The sequence below is a fragment of the Equus asinus genome, chromosome 4, assembly GCF_041296235.1.
Source record: "Equus asinus isolate D_3611 breed Donkey chromosome 4, EquAss-T2T_v2, whole genome shotgun sequence".
In the NCBI taxonomy this organism is placed as follows: domain Eukaryota; kingdom Metazoa; phylum Chordata; class Mammalia; order Perissodactyla; family Equidae; genus Equus; species Equus asinus.
This window is the reverse complement of record NC_091793.1, coordinates 112,041,587-112,059,885: the sequence shown is the minus strand read 5'-3', so window position 1 is coordinate 112,059,885 and position 18,299 is coordinate 112,041,587. Positions and strand designations below refer to the sequence as shown.

At 42.8% G+C, this 18,299-nt stretch overlaps 1 protein-coding gene across 4 annotated transcripts in view; it reads right to left on the bottom strand.

Moving 5' to 3' along the window:
• Window positions 1–17,675, bottom strand: part of MAP3K20 (mitogen-activated protein kinase kinase kinase 20) — a 168,320-nt gene extending 150,645 nt beyond the window's left edge. For 2 of the 4 annotated variants that reach the window (XM_070508120.1, XM_070508121.1), the window contains exons 1-2: window positions 5,253–5,706; window positions 4,890–5,082 (exon numbers count right to left, since the gene is read on the bottom strand). In XM_070508120.1, coding sequence (XP_070364221.1) covers window positions 4,890–5,048 — 159 coding nt within the window. In that variant the 5' untranslated portion in view covers window positions 5,049–5,082; window positions 5,253–5,706. Of the gene's footprint in view, window positions 1–4,889; window positions 5,083–5,252; window positions 5,707–17,377 lie in introns of those variants that run through there. The other 2 variants (XM_044768716.2, XM_070508119.1) reach the window with 2 other exon arrangements.
• Between the last annotated feature and the right edge of the window lie 624 nt (window positions 17,676–18,299).

Below are 18,299 nucleotides of genomic sequence, written 5' to 3'. Positions count from 1 at the left end.
AGTTCATGCTTTTTACTAATTTTCTTCTGGTAGCAAGAGCCTAGCTTTGTATAACACCAGTTAATCAGGATATAACATTTTTATTGGAATACATTCACTGGTTTGATTTCAGCACAATATTTAGAGCATGGCTGGAAAACAAATATTAACTAACTGAAATGTTTATTGCTTAATATCACCAAGATCAATAATACTTAATGAAAAACTGAAAGAACAGTTGCCATAATGTTTCTCACATGGCAAATCAAAAATAACCTCCACATGCAAGTAAAAATGGCATGCCAGTCCAAAAGGTAAAAAAGCAAGGGCATTTACAAAAATCAAACACAGGCACCTTAAAGCAAAGGTAACAACTAAAGGTTCCATTCCTATGTAGCTGGATGTGAGTCACAACTAGCCACACAGGAAAGACAGATGTGTTCTCTCCTTGTCACAGCTCAGAGAACGTAAATGAAGAAAATGTAGGTACGTCAAGACGGGCTGTGTTTCCTGGATGTGAATGAGAGGGAAGTCTATTGTGACACGATACCAAGTAAGAAGGAAGAACTACTTTAATGCCTACTGTGAGCCAGGCCCAGTGCCGGGTGCTGTGAGGCAGGCAAGGAAGATTCACATGAATGGTGCTGTTTATACTAACCAGGTTGCTTAACCTCTCTGAGCCTTAATTTCTGATCTGTCAAAAAAAGATTATAATCTTGTAAAGCGAATGTGAAGAAGAAGAGGGCAATCATGTAAAGCTCTTAAACAAGTGATCAGCTCACAGTAGAAGCTGTACTTGGTACAGTGATGATGACAAGGATGGTGGCAGCATCAGCGACAAAGGCAATGGAAGTCTGCCCTCAGAGAGCTGACAACAGGGATGTCAAATAGACCGCATATGTGTTTGCCATGCCACAGTCACGCTGAGCTTGCCAGGGCTCTTTCCTGCAGCCTGTAAACGTGGCCTCTGAGCCCTTCTCAGCAAAGCTTCCAGGAACCAACAAAGTAAAATTTTCACAAAAGATGACACCTATCTGCTATCCTGAGTTTGGACTACGGTTGTGAAGATACAACTGAGAGTTCCAGTTCTCCAAGACCCCCTATGTGTCAAGCACCCTTCCAGATATTTTACACGCATTATCTCATCGAGTCCTCTCACAACAACCCTGTGACGCAGGCACTATGATTAGCCCCGCTTTCCAGAGGAGAAGGCATGGCATATGCACAGGAAAAGTGAAGCGGCAACAGCTTACAGTATTACTAGAGTCACAAGGCAGTTTTAATCGTATGTCAAATTAGTGGTCTAAGTGTTCATTGGTATAAATTCATACTATAAATATATTGTATATTAGATATAATTAAATAATTTATGAATAAATGAATGGATGAATAAATAAGTGGAGGAAGAAAAACTCTCACTTATACTAGAACTTTTTGCTTCATATACAGTAACTGTCATAATGATGTTTGATTCAAACAAGAATCATCAATTGATGCTAAAAACATTGGGCAATGTTTGTTGAGGGAAGATACTTACATCGCCTCCAAGTATCTACCAAGAACTTAATTATTAATTACAAAGTGAAAATAGGTGTTCTTACTGAGGAGAAACTGGGTGAGCCCCTCTTAATCAAGGGTTCAAAATTAGTATCACCAATAATGGGACAAACTGACATCATAGGTCTCCCATTAAGATACACCAAGAACACATGACCTATGCAGCATTCCTGCCAAACTACAGAACTTCAAACAAGGCAAGAGGGAGGGAAAATCAGATAACCCAAAATGAGTGACGTTCTACAAAACTGTCCTGCACTCACGTCAAAATTTAAAAGACAAAGGCACACTAGAATCTAAAAAGAAATTGAACTCATTAAAAAAAAAAAGACAAAGGCAGAGAAACTATTACAGATTAAAGCAAACTAAACAGATATATCAACTAAATGCAATATGTCATTCTCGACTGGATCCTGGGCTAGGAAAAAATTGCCATAAAAAGCCATCACTGAGACAACTGGCAAAATTCAAATATAGACTGTATAACAGGTAATAGTATTGTATCAACGATAAATTTTCTGAATTTGATAGCTGCATTACGGTTGCACTCTTGGAAGATGCTAAAGTATTTACGGATAAAGTACACAGCATCAGTAATTTACTTTCATGGCTGGCAAAAAATAATACAATATGTGTGAACACATATAAATCAATAATATAAATAGAGAAAGCAAACTTGCAAAATGTTAATAAGTGGTGATTCTAGTGGAAGGATATGCTAGAGGCCATGGTATTATGCTTATAGTTTTTCCCTAGCCGTGGAAGTTTTTAAAATATAAAGTTTTAAAGAACTAATGAGATTTTAAATGCCATTTTTCTATTTTCCTAAATCAAAAAAGTAATACATACTCATGAAAGCAGAGGAAAGTAATACATACTCACTAAGCTAGAGGTCTACAAATAAAGTGAAAATAAAGGCTTCCTCTATCTTCTCACATAAGCAAAGTTAAAGAGTTTGGTGTATATTTTCTCCACCTTTCACTAAGTTCAAAAAGCACATATTTAATCAGATATCAGGTCATTCTTAAAGAGCTACATGAGTGAGCTACAAACATATTATTAAATGTTCCATTGCTTCTAACACTCATTGACAAAAATGACCAAGTGACATAGGACTGAATCTATAAAGTGGAAAAAATCCAGAGCTTATTACCTTTATCTTATCACTTAGAAAACACCTAGCCAGCAAGCCAATACGTAGTTCATAAAGTCTAACAAAAACGTACAGAAGAAACACAGATTTCCTTTCGAACAACTGCCAACTCCTAGCCAAAATTGTTTACATCTTAAACTCCTGTTGATTCAGTAAGTACGGGGCTGCTTCGCAGTAATTTACCACGTCTCTTTATCACTGACAATCACGGACTAAATCAAGCCCCAAAGCAGAAACTGAGCTTCTGTTTTTCCGACTTACATGTGTATGAGTTATGCTCCTGCATTTTACTGTAATCAACTTAATTTCTGAATGATAACCCCTCAGGTAAACATCTACAAGAGGAGGACTTGGCAGTTTCCAATTCCTGTTTTCACTCCTGCGCTGTCCTGTGTCACTTTCCTGCTCTCTTAGACAGTAAAAGATGCATTATGTATGGGTGGGGGGTGGGGTGAATGGGTTGCAATTATTGTTTTCCTATCAAAATCTGTTTTATGTCTCATAAAGTCTTACATCCAACAATAATATAAGAATATATTGGTTGTACTGAAGTTGCATGACCTAATTTAGCTCAGAAATATTAGCATATTTTGAATATAAATTTGATGGAACTGGTTTATTTCCTATTCTTACCTGGTCAATTAGAAGTTTCAGAGTTAAAAACTAAAGAACAGAGGGTCTGATGTGGATTTCACTTGCCCCTCTCGGGTAGCTTAATACATTTCTCAAAGCTCTATTTCCCAATCTATAAAATGGGTCCAATAATTCTTGCCTATAAAGGACTTAGGAGTTCGCTACATGAAAGGAGCTGGGTTCAGTCCAGAGTAAGAAATGGTTTTATTATTTGGCTACTATTAAAAATTTTGTTGACAAAGAAATGAGGAGGAGGAAACTTTCTCTACATAGTACCTTCTGTTTTGCACACAATTGGCTTTAAAAGTTATCACTTCTTAATGCTTTCCACAAGTTACAGATACCCCAAGCCAGTAAAAAAAAAAGCTATCTTGTTTTTTCCGTTCCAAGGAAGATTAGCCCTGAGCTAACATCCGTGCCCATCTTCCTCTACTTTATATGTGGGATGCCTGCCACAGCATGGCTTGACAAGTGGTACGTGAGTCTGCACCCGGGATCTGAACCCATGAACCCTGGGCTGCTGAAGTGGAGTGTGGGAACTTAACCACTGGGCCGGCTCGGCAGAGCTATCTTAGTCCTTCAACCTGGCTTCAACAACTGCAAACACAGCTGGTGATCACACAATCACAAGCACTGCTGGGAGGCAACGCCACAACGTGCTGCCACTCGGGTTTCCTTCTCCAACCAATTGCTACGGTTCACTGGCAGCAGTTAATGAAAAAAATCAAATCATTCAGGGAGATTAAAAGATATTTATGGAAAAGTTCACTTTAAAGACATATTGAAAAGAACAGTAATTAGGCAAAACAGGCCATAAATACAAATGACCAAAACAAGCTCCAGCGGGCAGCTATTAAAAGTGGCCAACGCCACTGAGCCCTGCAGGTCAGCCCCACAATCAGCTTCACTCTCCAGGGGCCAAAGTGAATGTGGGGACACGCTGTGTCACATTCCTAAGGGAGATGAAGGGCCAGTGTGTGTGTTTTGAGCTCAGCAAGGACCAGCACCAATCCCAGACTCTGAAAACCAAGCAGGGCAGCTCTCTGTCCAGCGTCTGTGAATCCTTCATTCAACAAAGTCCTGCACTTCTGGCTTCAAGTAGAGGTGAAATCCAAGAAGGTGGTATTGCTTATATTTCGGTAGAAAAGTAATGTTTTTCTATTTTTTACAAGACAACTCTTGATGACCACAAATTCACAGGCAGAAAATGCAAAGGGGGTGAAAATGTCACACTTTACTCTTTACTGACCCCTCTTGGCTGACCTGGGGGAGAGAAAAGTCTGGAGCCTGCGAAGGTCTGAAAGCTCACCTCCCTTCCAGGAGAGCTCAGAGAACATTAGGTCGTTCACACCATGGAAAGAAATCCTCTCAGTTCAGATGACCCCTAGTAAAACTCAACCCTAAACCACACGTGACAATGATTTCTATTTATGGGGTTCCCAGAATGGAAATTGGGAAACGGCCCCAGAGGCCTTGCTAGGTTTCTGGCAGCCCGTGACCTCCGACTCTAGGTTGAAAAGCTCACAGAAGTGCTATCGTGATTTCTTACAGCAGGAAAAGACCTTACCTCTTTCTCTATTTTGAGTAGCTTCTTTACAGCCACCTCCTTGTCCTGTGATATCCATTTGGCTCGATACACACTCCCAAAACTTCCGCCACCGCAGTTTTCAAAAAACTGCAAGTCATCAAATTTAATTTGCACAAAGGAGGTACCGAGAGACGACATCTCATAATGACAAAGTATTATACTCCCACAAAATCTGCAGAGAGAAAGAAAAAGGAAAGTTTGATTATAAACATATTAGAATGAATCCTCTGAATCTGACTTTAGAGAATGTGTAACAAGTCCTGTGAAACTTCCAGAAAGAACCTTGATGACTTAGGAGCAAGAAAAGCAGGACTATAAACAAATCAAAATGAAAACACTTACTCTGGCAGCCCGTGCAAAATTGAGCAGCAACTTGTCCAGACTTTGAAAGGCAGCTGTCCACAGAGAAATGGCTTGGGTTTCCCCCCGGACAAACCTGTAGCAGCACTTCCTGCACATCCAGCGGAGCTCTGCCTAAAGGCTACTGTGTCACCAGGTCTGCTATCACAAAGCCCTGACAAACGGGAAGCGTGCTTTCAACAGCAAGCTTGCATAGCTCTTCTGGCATCTGAGGCACGCCATCTCTCCATGTTGTGCTCACTTCACACAAAATATACATAACCTAAGCAACTGAGCATCCTGGCACGAGGAGAGCCAAAATGCTGCAAACTGAGCACGCGTTCAGTGTTTAGATTCCAAAAGCAAACGTTCAGCCCGAGGATGACAGAAACAGGCCGACCGTTTTCCAGAAGTGGCTCCCTGGACTGCATACTGTGGCAGAACTTAATTAAAGAGTAGAAAATTTGCCCTTGATTACAATATATTAAGTCATCCAAAGAACTCTGCCAAGAACGTTAGAAAAAATATTATGCTTGTTTCCAGAGGAACAGATTACCCCTCCCAGAGATTATTATAGTGATATTTTTTGCAGTCTAAGGAGTTTTAATATTCTCCAGGTAAGTGGTCATTCTTCAAACCCCATGCCAAACCATGGAATAGCAGGAAAAACAAAACAAAAACAAACAAGAAGACAAAGGACTAAAATTTTGAACCTGCATAAAAAGCAGGTGGATAAAAAGGTTTGTATACGTTTTCTTGCCAAAATTGTAAGCCAGAATCTTATAAGGAGGGAACAAAAAGGCAAATCCATATGCATAGGACATTCTACAAAACAACTGGCCCAGGCTCCTCATAATTGTCAATGTCACAAAAAACTGAAAAAAAAAAAAAACCAGGGAAAATTCTAGCATAAGGAGGCTTTAAAGAAATAGGATGACTAAATGTAATGCACGATCATTGACTGAATTCTGGATCAAAAACAAATCTATAGAAAGTATTGCTGGGATTTCAGGGAAATCTGAATATTAACTATATATTAGATAATATTATTTTATCCATGGCAAATAATGGTATTTTGGTTTTGTAGGAGGATGTCCTTGTTCTTGGGAGATATATTGGGAGATGTATTAAGGTATGATTATCCACAACTTAATTTAAAATGGTTCAATTCCCCACCCCCCTCCCAAAAACAGGAGTAGGTATAGAGAGAGAGGAAGCAAATGTGGCAAAATGTTAGGAACTGGCCAATGTAGGTGAAAGTTACATGGGTGTTTCACTACTCTTTCCATTTTTCTGTGGGGCTGGATTATTTTCAAAATAAAAAGGTGGAGGAGCAGTTTGTATCTATCTAAATTGACAAAATTTCCTCATCAACAACTTGAAGCTTTGCTGAGTGACGTACACAGTCAGCTCAGAGATCTTAATGTGCAGCTACAAGGAATCCCATTTCAGGAACAGGAGGTCACTGAAGAATGCTGATTTCTTACGCGAAGTCAAACTCTGCTCTACTTGGGGAGAAGGCAAGAGAGACGATTGTTTGTTTATCCTCTAAAGTTTAGAGTCTACATAAAAATAGAGGGGGGAAACTCTAGTATCCAGGCACAGGCTACACACATATTTGAGTCAACAATCTACCTTACTAACTTTTGCTTCAATTTATATTCAGTTAATCATGGAAAAGAAGACAGGTTGGCTAAAACTTACAAAAGTGCCAAAGGTTGGTACATAGAATATGCAAGCTAAAAAGTTTGCTCAACAAAATGCAAAACACCACTTGCAAGATTCCCTCAGGGATACAGGTGCTAGGTCTATATTTTTATTAATCCTTTTTATTTTTATCAAGGCACAAAAAATAAAATAGGACTAGAAAGCTTATAATAAAAGATAGAACTTCCCTGCCCCCACCCCCCTCCTCACACCCAATTCTCTTTCCAGAGGGAACTAATTTCAACTCCTCTAGCATTTCTTCCGGTATTTATTTCCATATTTCTAAAAAATGTGTTTATATTGCTATTTCTTGATTGCTCCATTTTAGATATTATCTGTTAACTTCTCCCTGTGGAAGATAAAGATTTAATTCTCATATACCACCCTTTACCTCCTTGCCCACAAACATGTCACACTTGCTCAATCCTCCCAACTTCCAACTATATCGTACCATTTGGTTAAGTCAATATTCAGGGCTTACAGTAGTCTGACAAAGTAAATTTTATTCCCAGGGGTGCTATGTTCAATGGCTTTTTCCTTTCTTAGATAACTTTTTGTTTCTCCTACAGTTAGTAGTTGCTCTGCTGTTGTTTTCTTGTTTGCTTAGCTTTTTATACACCTAACACTTATTCACCTCATCAAACTCTTCCAAGAACTGCAAAACTCTTCTCAACAAAGTAAAAAACATCAGATAATGGGGGGGGGGGGTGTCTATTTTTTTTCCTTGGAGACACTCCTCCTGCCCCTTCATCTGACTCAGTGCAGCTGCAGCGGCTGCCCTCCAGGCCTGACTCGGACTGGGACTTCCCTTCACCATCATCCTAAGACTCTCCTTCACCTTTTGCTCTGAGGGAACCCCTGTCCTTGGATCTCCTGGCTCTCTTTCTTGATTCATTCCCTTGTTCTGACAGTGCACATCTCCCATTAGCCGCCTCAACAGAGTGCCTAGAATGTAATTCTTCTGAAAATCTGAGTGTCTTAAAATGTCTTGATTGGTAGCCTGCCTGGGTATGCAATTCTAGGTAGGAAATAACTTTCCTTACAATTTCAAAACAATTACTCCAATAGTCTCCTAGTTTCTAATGTGGCTGTAAAGCAGTCTGATGCTACTCTGGTTACTAATCCTTTTCACATTATTTTTTCCTCTCTGAAAGCTTTTAGGATCCTGTATTCATCTCTGGAATCCTGAAATTAATAGACTATGCTTAGGGATGAGTCTTTTTCATTCATTGCTAGGACACTCAGTGAACTCTCTCAGTCATAACTCATTTCCTTTAATTCTGGGAAATTCCTTTACCACTTACAGCTTCTCGTCTTCTGACTCCCCCACATAGGCAAGGAACTACTCACAGCTCCCAGTACCTGCTGACCTCTCTCACATCTCCATACCTTTGCACGGGGTACTGTCTCTGCTTCAAATGCCTCTCTCTGCTCAGCACACTCCTGTCCCCGACCACCTCCTTTGAGCCTCAAGAGCAGAGTTAAATTCTCTTTCTTCTGTGCCACAGCACCTTTCTTTACCCACTCATCTTTCCCACTTACTTCCTATCAGACTATAAACTCCAAAAAGGCAAAACTCATTTCTATTTACATCCGGATCTTCAGCACCTGGTACATAGCCAGGCACATTGCACCTTTTCCATTCAAAAATATTTGTTGGATAAATGAAGAAATAAATGAATAAATAGTATCTGGCTATTCTTCCATTATACATTTTGCAGCTGGAAAGAGTCCAAGCAGATTAAGTAAAATCCGAGACTTGTAGTTTTTACAAGTGCCCCCAGAGGATTGTGAAGCAAATCCTGATTTGGAAACTGTTGCCTAGGCTTCTTCGGAGACTGAGGAGAGCAAGTCTGGGACTTCCAGGAGTGGGCGTCTCTGAGTCCAAAGGAAGAGGAAAAAGAAGACAAGGAAGGGGAGGAAAAGGAAGAAGAAGAGAAAGAGGAATAGGAGGAAAAGGAGGGAAATCTTTTCCCAAAAAAACGTAGAAATGGGAACCAGGATGAGATAGTATGAATAAATCTGGGGGCTGGCCTCAGGGCCGAGTGGTTGAGTTTGTGCACTCCACTTCATTGGCTTAGGGTTCACCAGTTCGGATCCTGGGTGTGGACCCACACACTGCTCATCAAGCCATGCTGTGGTGGCTTCCCACATAGAAGAACTAGAATGACCTACAACTAGGATGTACAACTATGTACTGGCGCTTTGGGGAGAAGGAAAAAAAATATGTATATATATATATACACACACACACACACATATATATATGAATAAATCTAAACCCTCCGACGCAGAGCAAGTCCAGGGAATACGGAGAACTGAGGCAAGATCAGTCACATCTGAAACTGCCCTAAGGGCGCCAGAGGAAGGCTGACCTCTGAGAAGCAGAGTTCTCCAGGATCTTCGTCCCTTGAGATGAGGCAACTAGTCACATTCTTCCCAGAATCACTGTTACTCACTTTGTGATACATCCTGCCATTTGGAAACTGGCTATGTATGAATGGAACTATGTAATTACTTGAATGTTTTATTGAGACCATAAAAAATTAAGTCCCGTCTGATTACCACACAGACTAACAATTCTAGGGTGTACAAGTACAGGTTCTAACTCCAGCAAGCTTGGCAAAGCATCATGGACTTAGCTGACAAACCAGATTGAGATTCCCCCTGCCATCTACACGAGTGTCAGACCACACAGATTTCCTTTTCTCCTTCAGCTTTCTCTCCTTTAATTTAAAATTCATTATTCTAAGAGGATCAACTTACGATCAGAAGAATGGAAAATATCAGTTGCTGATTAATCATACTAGAGCATTCCGGAGGAGACTGGTACCTGATCAAATTATGTTCTAATTTTTCAGATGTGTTCTCCAGTGAATACACCAGAACTTAACATGAGTCCTCTATATAAATATATTTACATAGCAAACCCAATCAAACGATGTTTTCATCCCACCATGTTAAAATAATTACTTTTACACAAGAAAGGCAATTTTTCTCCATGCAACAATTCCCAGTCTTAATTTTGTAACATTCTAACTTTTGTTTCATAAACTCTTCAAAGCTGTCTTAAATATTAATGGTAACTATCTGCCACACAGCACTGAAGGGCAGGCTAGAGCAGTGCTATCACAAAAATCAAAGCAGAACAAGGAGCCACAACTCTGAAAATGTTGAAAATCACTAAGTTGGTGGTTGAATCCAATCATTTGAGTACTTGAGTAGTAAGCTAATTTTTTTTAATTTAGTTAATAGTTAACAATTCCTTTTAAAGTTTAATTTCCATAAATATATATATTTAGCACCATCAGCTAATTATCAAAAATGAAACCATATGGAGGTAGAAAACTATAAAGGGAGTATTACTTTACTTCTTAAAGTTTTCAGCCTTCTAGTCCAAAAAAATGGACTTTTGTCCTGAATTAAAAACAACAACAAAACAAAAAAGACCCTGTTAACGTTCTAACATAAAAAAAAAGTTTAGAATTAGATGGATAGAAGTTTGAACTCTGCCTCTACTGCTCAGTAACCTTGAACCAAACACATTTTCTCAGACTATGCCATTTCCAGACCCAATAAATAAAAAATTTAAAATCTCTTCCATTCTGTTACCAAAAGTCTACAAGTTGACAGCCCGAAAGCTATCAAGTTTGCACAGTATAGTTTAGCTTCTTTGACAAGTCTTTACTTCCAAATAACAGATACTTCAACTCAGCAGCAGCATGGGCCAGAGGAAGGACTCCAGTTACAGAGCCAGTAGCGCATCTAACTTACTAGCTGTTAGACCTTGGCCAAGGCACCGTGCCTCTGATCTGTTTTCTCACTGGCAATAGCACCCATTCTGCGTAGTTGTTGGGAAGTGGGAGATGCTGTGAACGTCCCCTGCACAGTGCCCAGTGCCTAGTATCCAAAACTCAATGAATGGAAATGATGGTTGTCTAATTATTTAACAATCTTGGTATTACATTTAGCCATCTACTTCCTCAGCCTTCAGGGTTGGGTATGCTTTCCTCGATAGCTTTCCTCTCCTCGTTTTCAGAATTGTTTTACATCTTCATTAGTTTTGCAGAGCAATTATTAATAGATAAATGTACTACTGACCTCTAAATCCTTTTTATCTGTGTTTCTTTGCATATGTTTTAATTTTTTCTCACTCTGCTGATTTTGGTTTTGGCCATTTTTGAAAGATCTATCCTATTGGTAATAATTATCATTTCCTTGTAAACATGTTTTTTCATAAGGAGAATATTTAAGTTATTAAAATACTTTTTTTGCCTTCACGTTTTAGATACTAGAGTTTCTGGGACCTATTTATCCAATTATGGTCCTCCCTTTGGTAGGGTCCTGGAGTGTACCTACTCTCCATGGCAGCCACTGTCTTCTTCTAGATTATATCTACTACATATCAAACGGCCTCAGGAAATACTGCAACCAGCTTCATTAAATAACTGCAAATCATAATTTTTTATACAAGAATTAACTTTACTAGAAACAGGTCTTTGGACTTTTTCTGATTTTTCTATCTTTTAGGTTTACATGGGCCTATAATTTCTGAATTCAGATCTTCCCTTTTTGTCTATCCTTGATTTACACTTTCCTTTTTCTCTTCTTCACAAGAGTTACAAGTTTATTTTTGATGCAATATGGGAAGAAAAACTAATTTGTTTATCATGACCTGAATATGACAAAAAACAACTTTTAGAAAACAGCCCTCAAAAATTCTTTTGCCAACCCTGCTGCCCTAATATTTATTTACGCTAGTATCATTTCAGCCTCCTTAGCATAGATCAGTGAATAAACTAACAAAAATGTGCCTTATCATCACGTGTATTAAAACAATACCACTTAGATTATGGGTCTGCAATTATTTTTTTTCCTATGAGTCTTATCTTCACAAAATGGGGAAAGCTCTGGTTGGGTGTATTTGTTCCCACACCAAGGTCAAAGATTCTATTCCTGAACAGCACTGCTGTTCTACTATGTTTTTGTTTTTAAATCACTCAAAAAAGATAAGATCTGTAAGACTAGCTAGAGTAGAGTAGGTAGGCAAATAGAACTAACTAGTCCTGTGTCTACCATAGATATTCTTTCCTTCCTCCAAGGCTGCCCCTAGCACGCAGCATAGCTTGTATAGGACAGGTTGGGCTCAGTGAACAAGATCTTCAGTCATGGATAGCTGAGAGAAGCCAGGAATAAGATTCTAAAAAATAGAACAGCTATTGTTTCCTTTTTCTTTTTTCTCTATGCTTTACCATGTAAGTAACATAACTCTCTAGTCAAAGCAAAGGTTAAAATAAAAACGAGCTAGTTAAATGAAACATTCTTCTTTGCACTTTAATATTTCTATTAATGAAAATAGAATTCCACAACAAACTTCCTTGCCAGAAATGTTACCAGAGGCTAAAACACAGGAGGAACAGGAACATCGGGGGGAGACAGGCACTTATGCTGCAGAACTGCTGTGTGGAAATGTGTCTCTGCTGAAAGTAGGAAAAGAGAAGTAGGTACAATCCACGACAGGGGTCACTGCAGGGGCTTTCTGTGTTGCACGACTGGAGGCAGGAGGACAGCAAGCGGGCCAGAATTTGAATAAAGGAGCACTGAGAGGGCACACTTCTATGGGTTGGCCAGAAGAGGGATTCACAGGTGTGTGGGGGTGGGGCGAGGGTGCGGGTTGGGGAGAAAGCAGCAGGCCCACCCAGCCCTAGATCCTGCCGCTCTCAGCTCTTGTTTCCACCCTTGAACTGCTGTCAAACAGAAAGTATCTGATCATCCTGGCTGCTAAGAAACAGCTACACTTTTGGACTAATTACTCAGAATGAATGTTCCTGAGAAGGGGAAATAAGAGGGTTAAAACCTGGTCACCTCAATGTAAGATGAAAGGAAAGGGAGATGTTCAAACTAGAGAAGACCAAAGGAAGACCCTCTATTACGCATCACTGGTCCAGAGGCAAAGCCATCTGCAGACAAAAGTCACAGAAAGAATTCCTGCTTATTACGCCACCCTGTTTAGCAGTGAGTTCCCCATCACCAAGAGTGTTCAATGGGAGGCGGACACGTGGAGTAGGAGGCTCCCGCAATAGCTGGGAGAGCAGAATGAATGCTTTTGAAGAGCACCTCTAACGCTATGAGTACTGCATGACTAAATAATCCACTATAAAGAATGGATGGTCTCTCTTCTCTTCTTGAGGATCCAGTCTTGAACCTGACACTAAGAGCTCCTGACATTACGGAGGAGCACAGTGATCAATGTCAGTGATAGGAATAACGGAGATGACTGGGCCACCCTCCTAAATTTCTCCCCCTAAACTGGCTGGGAAGGTGAGAGTCATATTCCAGATTTCTATCCTACAACTATCCTCTCCCCCCTCCCTGCTCTTCTACTTCCAAAGCAAAGAGCTCTGCTCACCCTGAAAGCCACAGTATAACTCCAGAAAATGAAAACTCTTTGGAAGATTATCTACCCCTACCCTTTTCTCAGCAAAATGGAATCGCAGTACCCCATACAGTGGGCTGGGCTGCGAAGCTGAATGGTGCAAATACCATCTATCAGAACCAGGGCCGTGCTCCACAAACGTGGGTACTCCCGTAGACAGAGTACCCCGCACTATGCAGAAGGTGTGTGAATAAACACACTTCCTACAGCATCGACTTGACTTGAAGATTCGGCGGAATAAACATTGTTACTGTGTGTTTGTATTGATTTGTTCAATAAAGTCAAACAGAGAAGAGTGCAACATTCACATGAATTTTTAAGATTAAATATAAGGTTTTAGGGGGCTGGCCCCATGACCGAGTGGTTAAGTTCCCATGCTCCGCTCTGGGCGGCCCACGGTTTCGCCAGTTCGGATCCTGGCTGTGCACACGGCACCACTCATCAAGCCACGCTGAGGCGGCATCCCACATAGCAGAACCGGAGGCACTCACAACTAGAATATATAGCTATGTGCTGGGGGGCTTTGGGGAGAAGAAGGAAAAAAAAAAAAAGATTGGCAACAGTTGTGAGCCCAGGTGCCAATCTTCAAAAAAAAAAAAAATACAGGATTTTACAGAAAGTGCTCGCATTGGGGGTATTTATGGCTATGTGTACAGATCCCTGAAGGAATACACTCTTCCCCACAACGGGGTACTTTGGTAGAAAAGTTTAATAAGCGAAGATTCACTCCAGGACCTTCAGACGGAGATTCTTGTCTTCACTTTTTAGTTTTCCTATAAAGAAGTCCAGAGACGACTCCAGAAAGAAGGATCTTGGTCCCTGAAAATAACCTGGGCTCAAAATCAGGGGTAAGAATGGTTCCGAGTAATTTCAGTTTTGGTCTTCTAGGTCACAACCTTCCCCTATCATACAACTTCCAAATTCTTCACGTTCCTCATATAGATATTTAAATGCATTCCTCTTCAGATTCTCCCCTAAGGATGACTTGGGAACAGGGCAGAGGACCAGGACAAGCACTGGCCACGTACTGGTGAGACAAGTAGCTTTCCCCGAGTCTAACGTGAGAATATGAAAAAAACGCCCTTCTCTATCATTCAGTTGCGATGGCCAAAGTTTCAGGCACTGGTTCCCGCACTTCCAAGTGCTGTCTCATATGCTCATGAAGCAGGTATTACTGTCCCCAATTTACATGTGAGGAAACAGGATCAAAGGTGTGAACGTTGCCCAAGGCAACTACCTAACTTACAAGTGACACAACTGGGATTCAAACCCAGGTCTGACCTCACAGTCATATCATTTTTTCCACCACATCGTATGTCTTTTTCCCACTATATCATCCTGCCTCCTTCTTCTAATTTGCCTTTTTTTCCTTTAAACAGATTCTTTTCTTATTATAGTAATTACTAGATGGCTTACCATCCACCTACAGTTCCATTGGAGGCTTTAATTTCCTCAGTTGTGACACAGGGGTTATTGTGTCAAATGTATGGCTGCTTTGTTCCCACAGAATCCTCTTCTCTGTTGGGATTATTTAACTGTTCTTAGGGCATAATCGATGCTTCAGCTGTCCGCAGGAGCGTCTGACACAAAAGCACCCATGTATCAGGGAAGCCAATCTAAGCTCTAGCATTTAGAGCTCTCTTTCCTTAACAGGTACAGTTTTCTGGTCACAGCTGGAACTCTGCTTATTTGTGTGTAGTGGGGCAAGGTTAATAGCCACAAAAGAAGCAGCCTAAATCCTTCTGGCAGTAAGACCAAACGGTGCCTTAGCTGTTCCCATTACATTTAGACAGACGAGACACCCCCCCTTGTCAATCCGTCCTGGGTAGAATAAAATGGAAAACAAATGATCCAAATGGATTTTTAGTTCCAACATCTCTGGATACAAATATAAGGCTATGTTATTCCAAGAAGCACTATTTCACCACAAACACCTCTTTTTCTGGTTTTAAAAAAAGATCATTGATTCTCTCCTCTCTTTTCTCTGAATCTATCAATTTCTAAATCAACTGTCTATTTTTCTCTTTCACTCCACACCATCAGCTTCACTCTATGTTGATCTCCTCTCACAAAACATCACTGTAATTTCTCCACGTTTTCTTTGATGACTAGATTATTCACTCCACGCCCCTCATAACTCCTGTTTATAATTTTGCACCCCTGTCAAAGTCAGTTTTGCTGCTCGTTCCAGATAGGCTCTCAGCCAATATATTGCCAATAACACTCACTCTTGTGCTAGCTTAAAATACACAGTGCAACTTGCCAAGTTTCCTTATTTGGCAAGAAGGTCCCTTAGTTCCCAAGATCTTTGACCATCCATTTTTAGATCCAAGTCCTTGTGCTTAATATTTGGATATTTCTCTCTCTCTCTTTTTAATGTGTCCTTATGTGTTCCCTAAAAGAATAAGAAAAAGCCATCAATCATCTACTTGCTTTCCTAGACAAGAAAAAATGTCCTTGCCATTGCATTTTGGTCATTTACTCTGGAATTATTACCACTGAATTTTTTATTTAAACAATAATATTTTCCACTTAAAAAAAAAAACTTCCAAAAATAATCTCAAAAAAGTTATAGTAGGAATTAAGCTGTGAAAGATTAAAATAAACAGTACACATTGCTCTAAAAGACCATTTTTCTCTTTCTTAATTCTCTCTTTGCAAACAAACTAAATCCATACTCATCTACAATCTCTCAAATCTCTCACTATTGTAGCAGGAATTTAAAACAAAGGCTCTTCAAATGACCAAAAGCATAATTAAAATGCAGCCATCACATACTGCTTTGAAAATCAAAAACCGACAAGAAATTTCGCTGTGAAGATGGGCCTCCTACCAAGAAGACATCAACTCTTTTTGTCTTTCTACGTGTTTGTAGGTTTGGATCCACTGGATCCTGGCTGTTCACTTCCACTGAGGTCAGGAAAGCAAGAAGCCTCTCCTAAAACGGCTTTAGACTATCCTTTAACAACTATCTTGGCTCAAATATCCTCGAAATAATTCTGTAAGCCGATTCGAACGCACCATTACGAAGGAGAGAACCGCTTATTGTAATATCAGTGGAAAGGGCACTACACGGTACTGCTTTCACTATCAAAGAAACTAACAAAAGTAGTAATTAAGTTCCCCCATCAACGGTGCTTATGAAAGATCTCGAGGCGCATCAGAAACAGGCATTTTCAACAATCTGACAATGACTGCCCCCTCCCCTTTTTTTTTTGCCAATTCCATATCGTCTCGCCAGTTCTGTACCGAAGTTTTTCCGCAAGCTGTCAGGAGCAAAGCGAGGCGCGCCGGCGGCCCCAGCGCTCACCTCGGGGCCTGGCCCAGGGCTCAGAGCCCACGCACCGGGCAGCGCCACCCGGAGGGCCAAGGGGACCCCTAGGCTCCCGGGGAAGGAGCAGGGGGACGCTCGCCCCAGCCAGGCAGGGCGCGGCCGCGGGGCGGCAGAAAGCAGAAGTTCGTGGTTTCCACTCGCACGCGCAGCCCGCTGCTGGGAAGCGCCCGGCACCCTGCCCTGATTTGGAAGACTCGCGCTCGCCTCCCCAGCGGTGCTCGGGCCGCGGGCTCGGCCGGCGGGGGCCCCACGTCCGGGGAGGGGAAGCGGCGCGGCCCAGCCCGGGAGGCGCTCACACCCGCGCCGCCCGCCCGGGGCCCAGAAAGCCGGAGCCGGTCCGGGCTGCGCCCCGCTCTTCCGGGCGCCAACTGCTGCGCGGGACCGGCCCCAAAAAGCTGAGCCGCGCCGGGCCGGGCCGGGCCGCGGCCAAGGGCCGGCGCGGAGCTCCGCGGGAGCCCGGACGCTCGCTCCGGCCTCCGCCGCCCGGAGGGCCCGGGTCGGGGAGGGCGCCCAGCGGGGCCCCCTCCGCAGGCCGGCGGGGCTCCCGGGCTCCGGCCCCCGCGGGGCCTCGGTCCCGAGACGCCGGGCGCCTCGCGAGCGCGTGGCCCTCCGTCCCCCCGTCCCCCCGCGGCGTTGGGCCTGGCCCCTTACCTGGCTCCGGGCCGGGCGCGAGCAGCAGCCGGGGGCGCCGGGGCCCCGCGCGCGGCGAGGGCAGGGACGGCGAGCGGGGGTCAGGAGGACGGCGGCCCGCGCGCTCCCACGCTTCCGCCGAGTCAGGAGTTGAACATTCCGCCTCTGCGCCCCGCGCCAATGAGGAAGACAGTCGCGGCAACAGCACCACCTACCTCCGAGCGCGGAACGGCGGGGCCTGCCTGCCCGCGCCCGCACGCCCGCCGGCCCCGCCGCGGCGCACACGAGCCGGCCAGAGGGCCGGCGCCGCCGAGGGGCCCCGTGCGCCCCCGCGCCCCGGAACCCACCCAGGCCGCCGCCCGGGGGCGCTGTGCGGGGCGCGCCTGTCCTCAAACGGCACCTGCCCTCTCGCGGGGGCAGGGGAGAGGGCGGTACGGCTCTGCGCCTTTGTACCTTCACAGCTTCTTAACAGGTTACCACCACCTATTGCATCAACTCATCCTTATCAACAAACACTCTGAATTAGACGCTGTGGGTACAAAATGATGGGAGGCTGCTTCGAGCCCTATGGGAGTGAATAATCTAGTTGGGAAGGGGACGGAGTGTAAAGATATTTCTGCGGAGATAGGGCTGAAGGCTACCTCAGTGGAACCATCAGTAGATCCCTCCGGAATTTTGAGGAGGCGTCGTGGTCTGCTGCCCTGGTTGGTGACATTAACAAAGCCGAATTCAGATGAGGAGACTAGAATCCATTCTAGGTGGGACCAAAGGTGGGACTAGGCACTGGGAAGAAAGGTAATTGACTGGGGAGGATGGTTCTGTGGAGGGAAAGCTAGACGGGGTTACAAAGGGATGGGCAGCATTGTCCAGGGCTTTGAGATTGAATTTCATCATCTAGGGACACTGGGGAGCTGTGGAAAGTTAGAATCAAGGGGCTAAAATA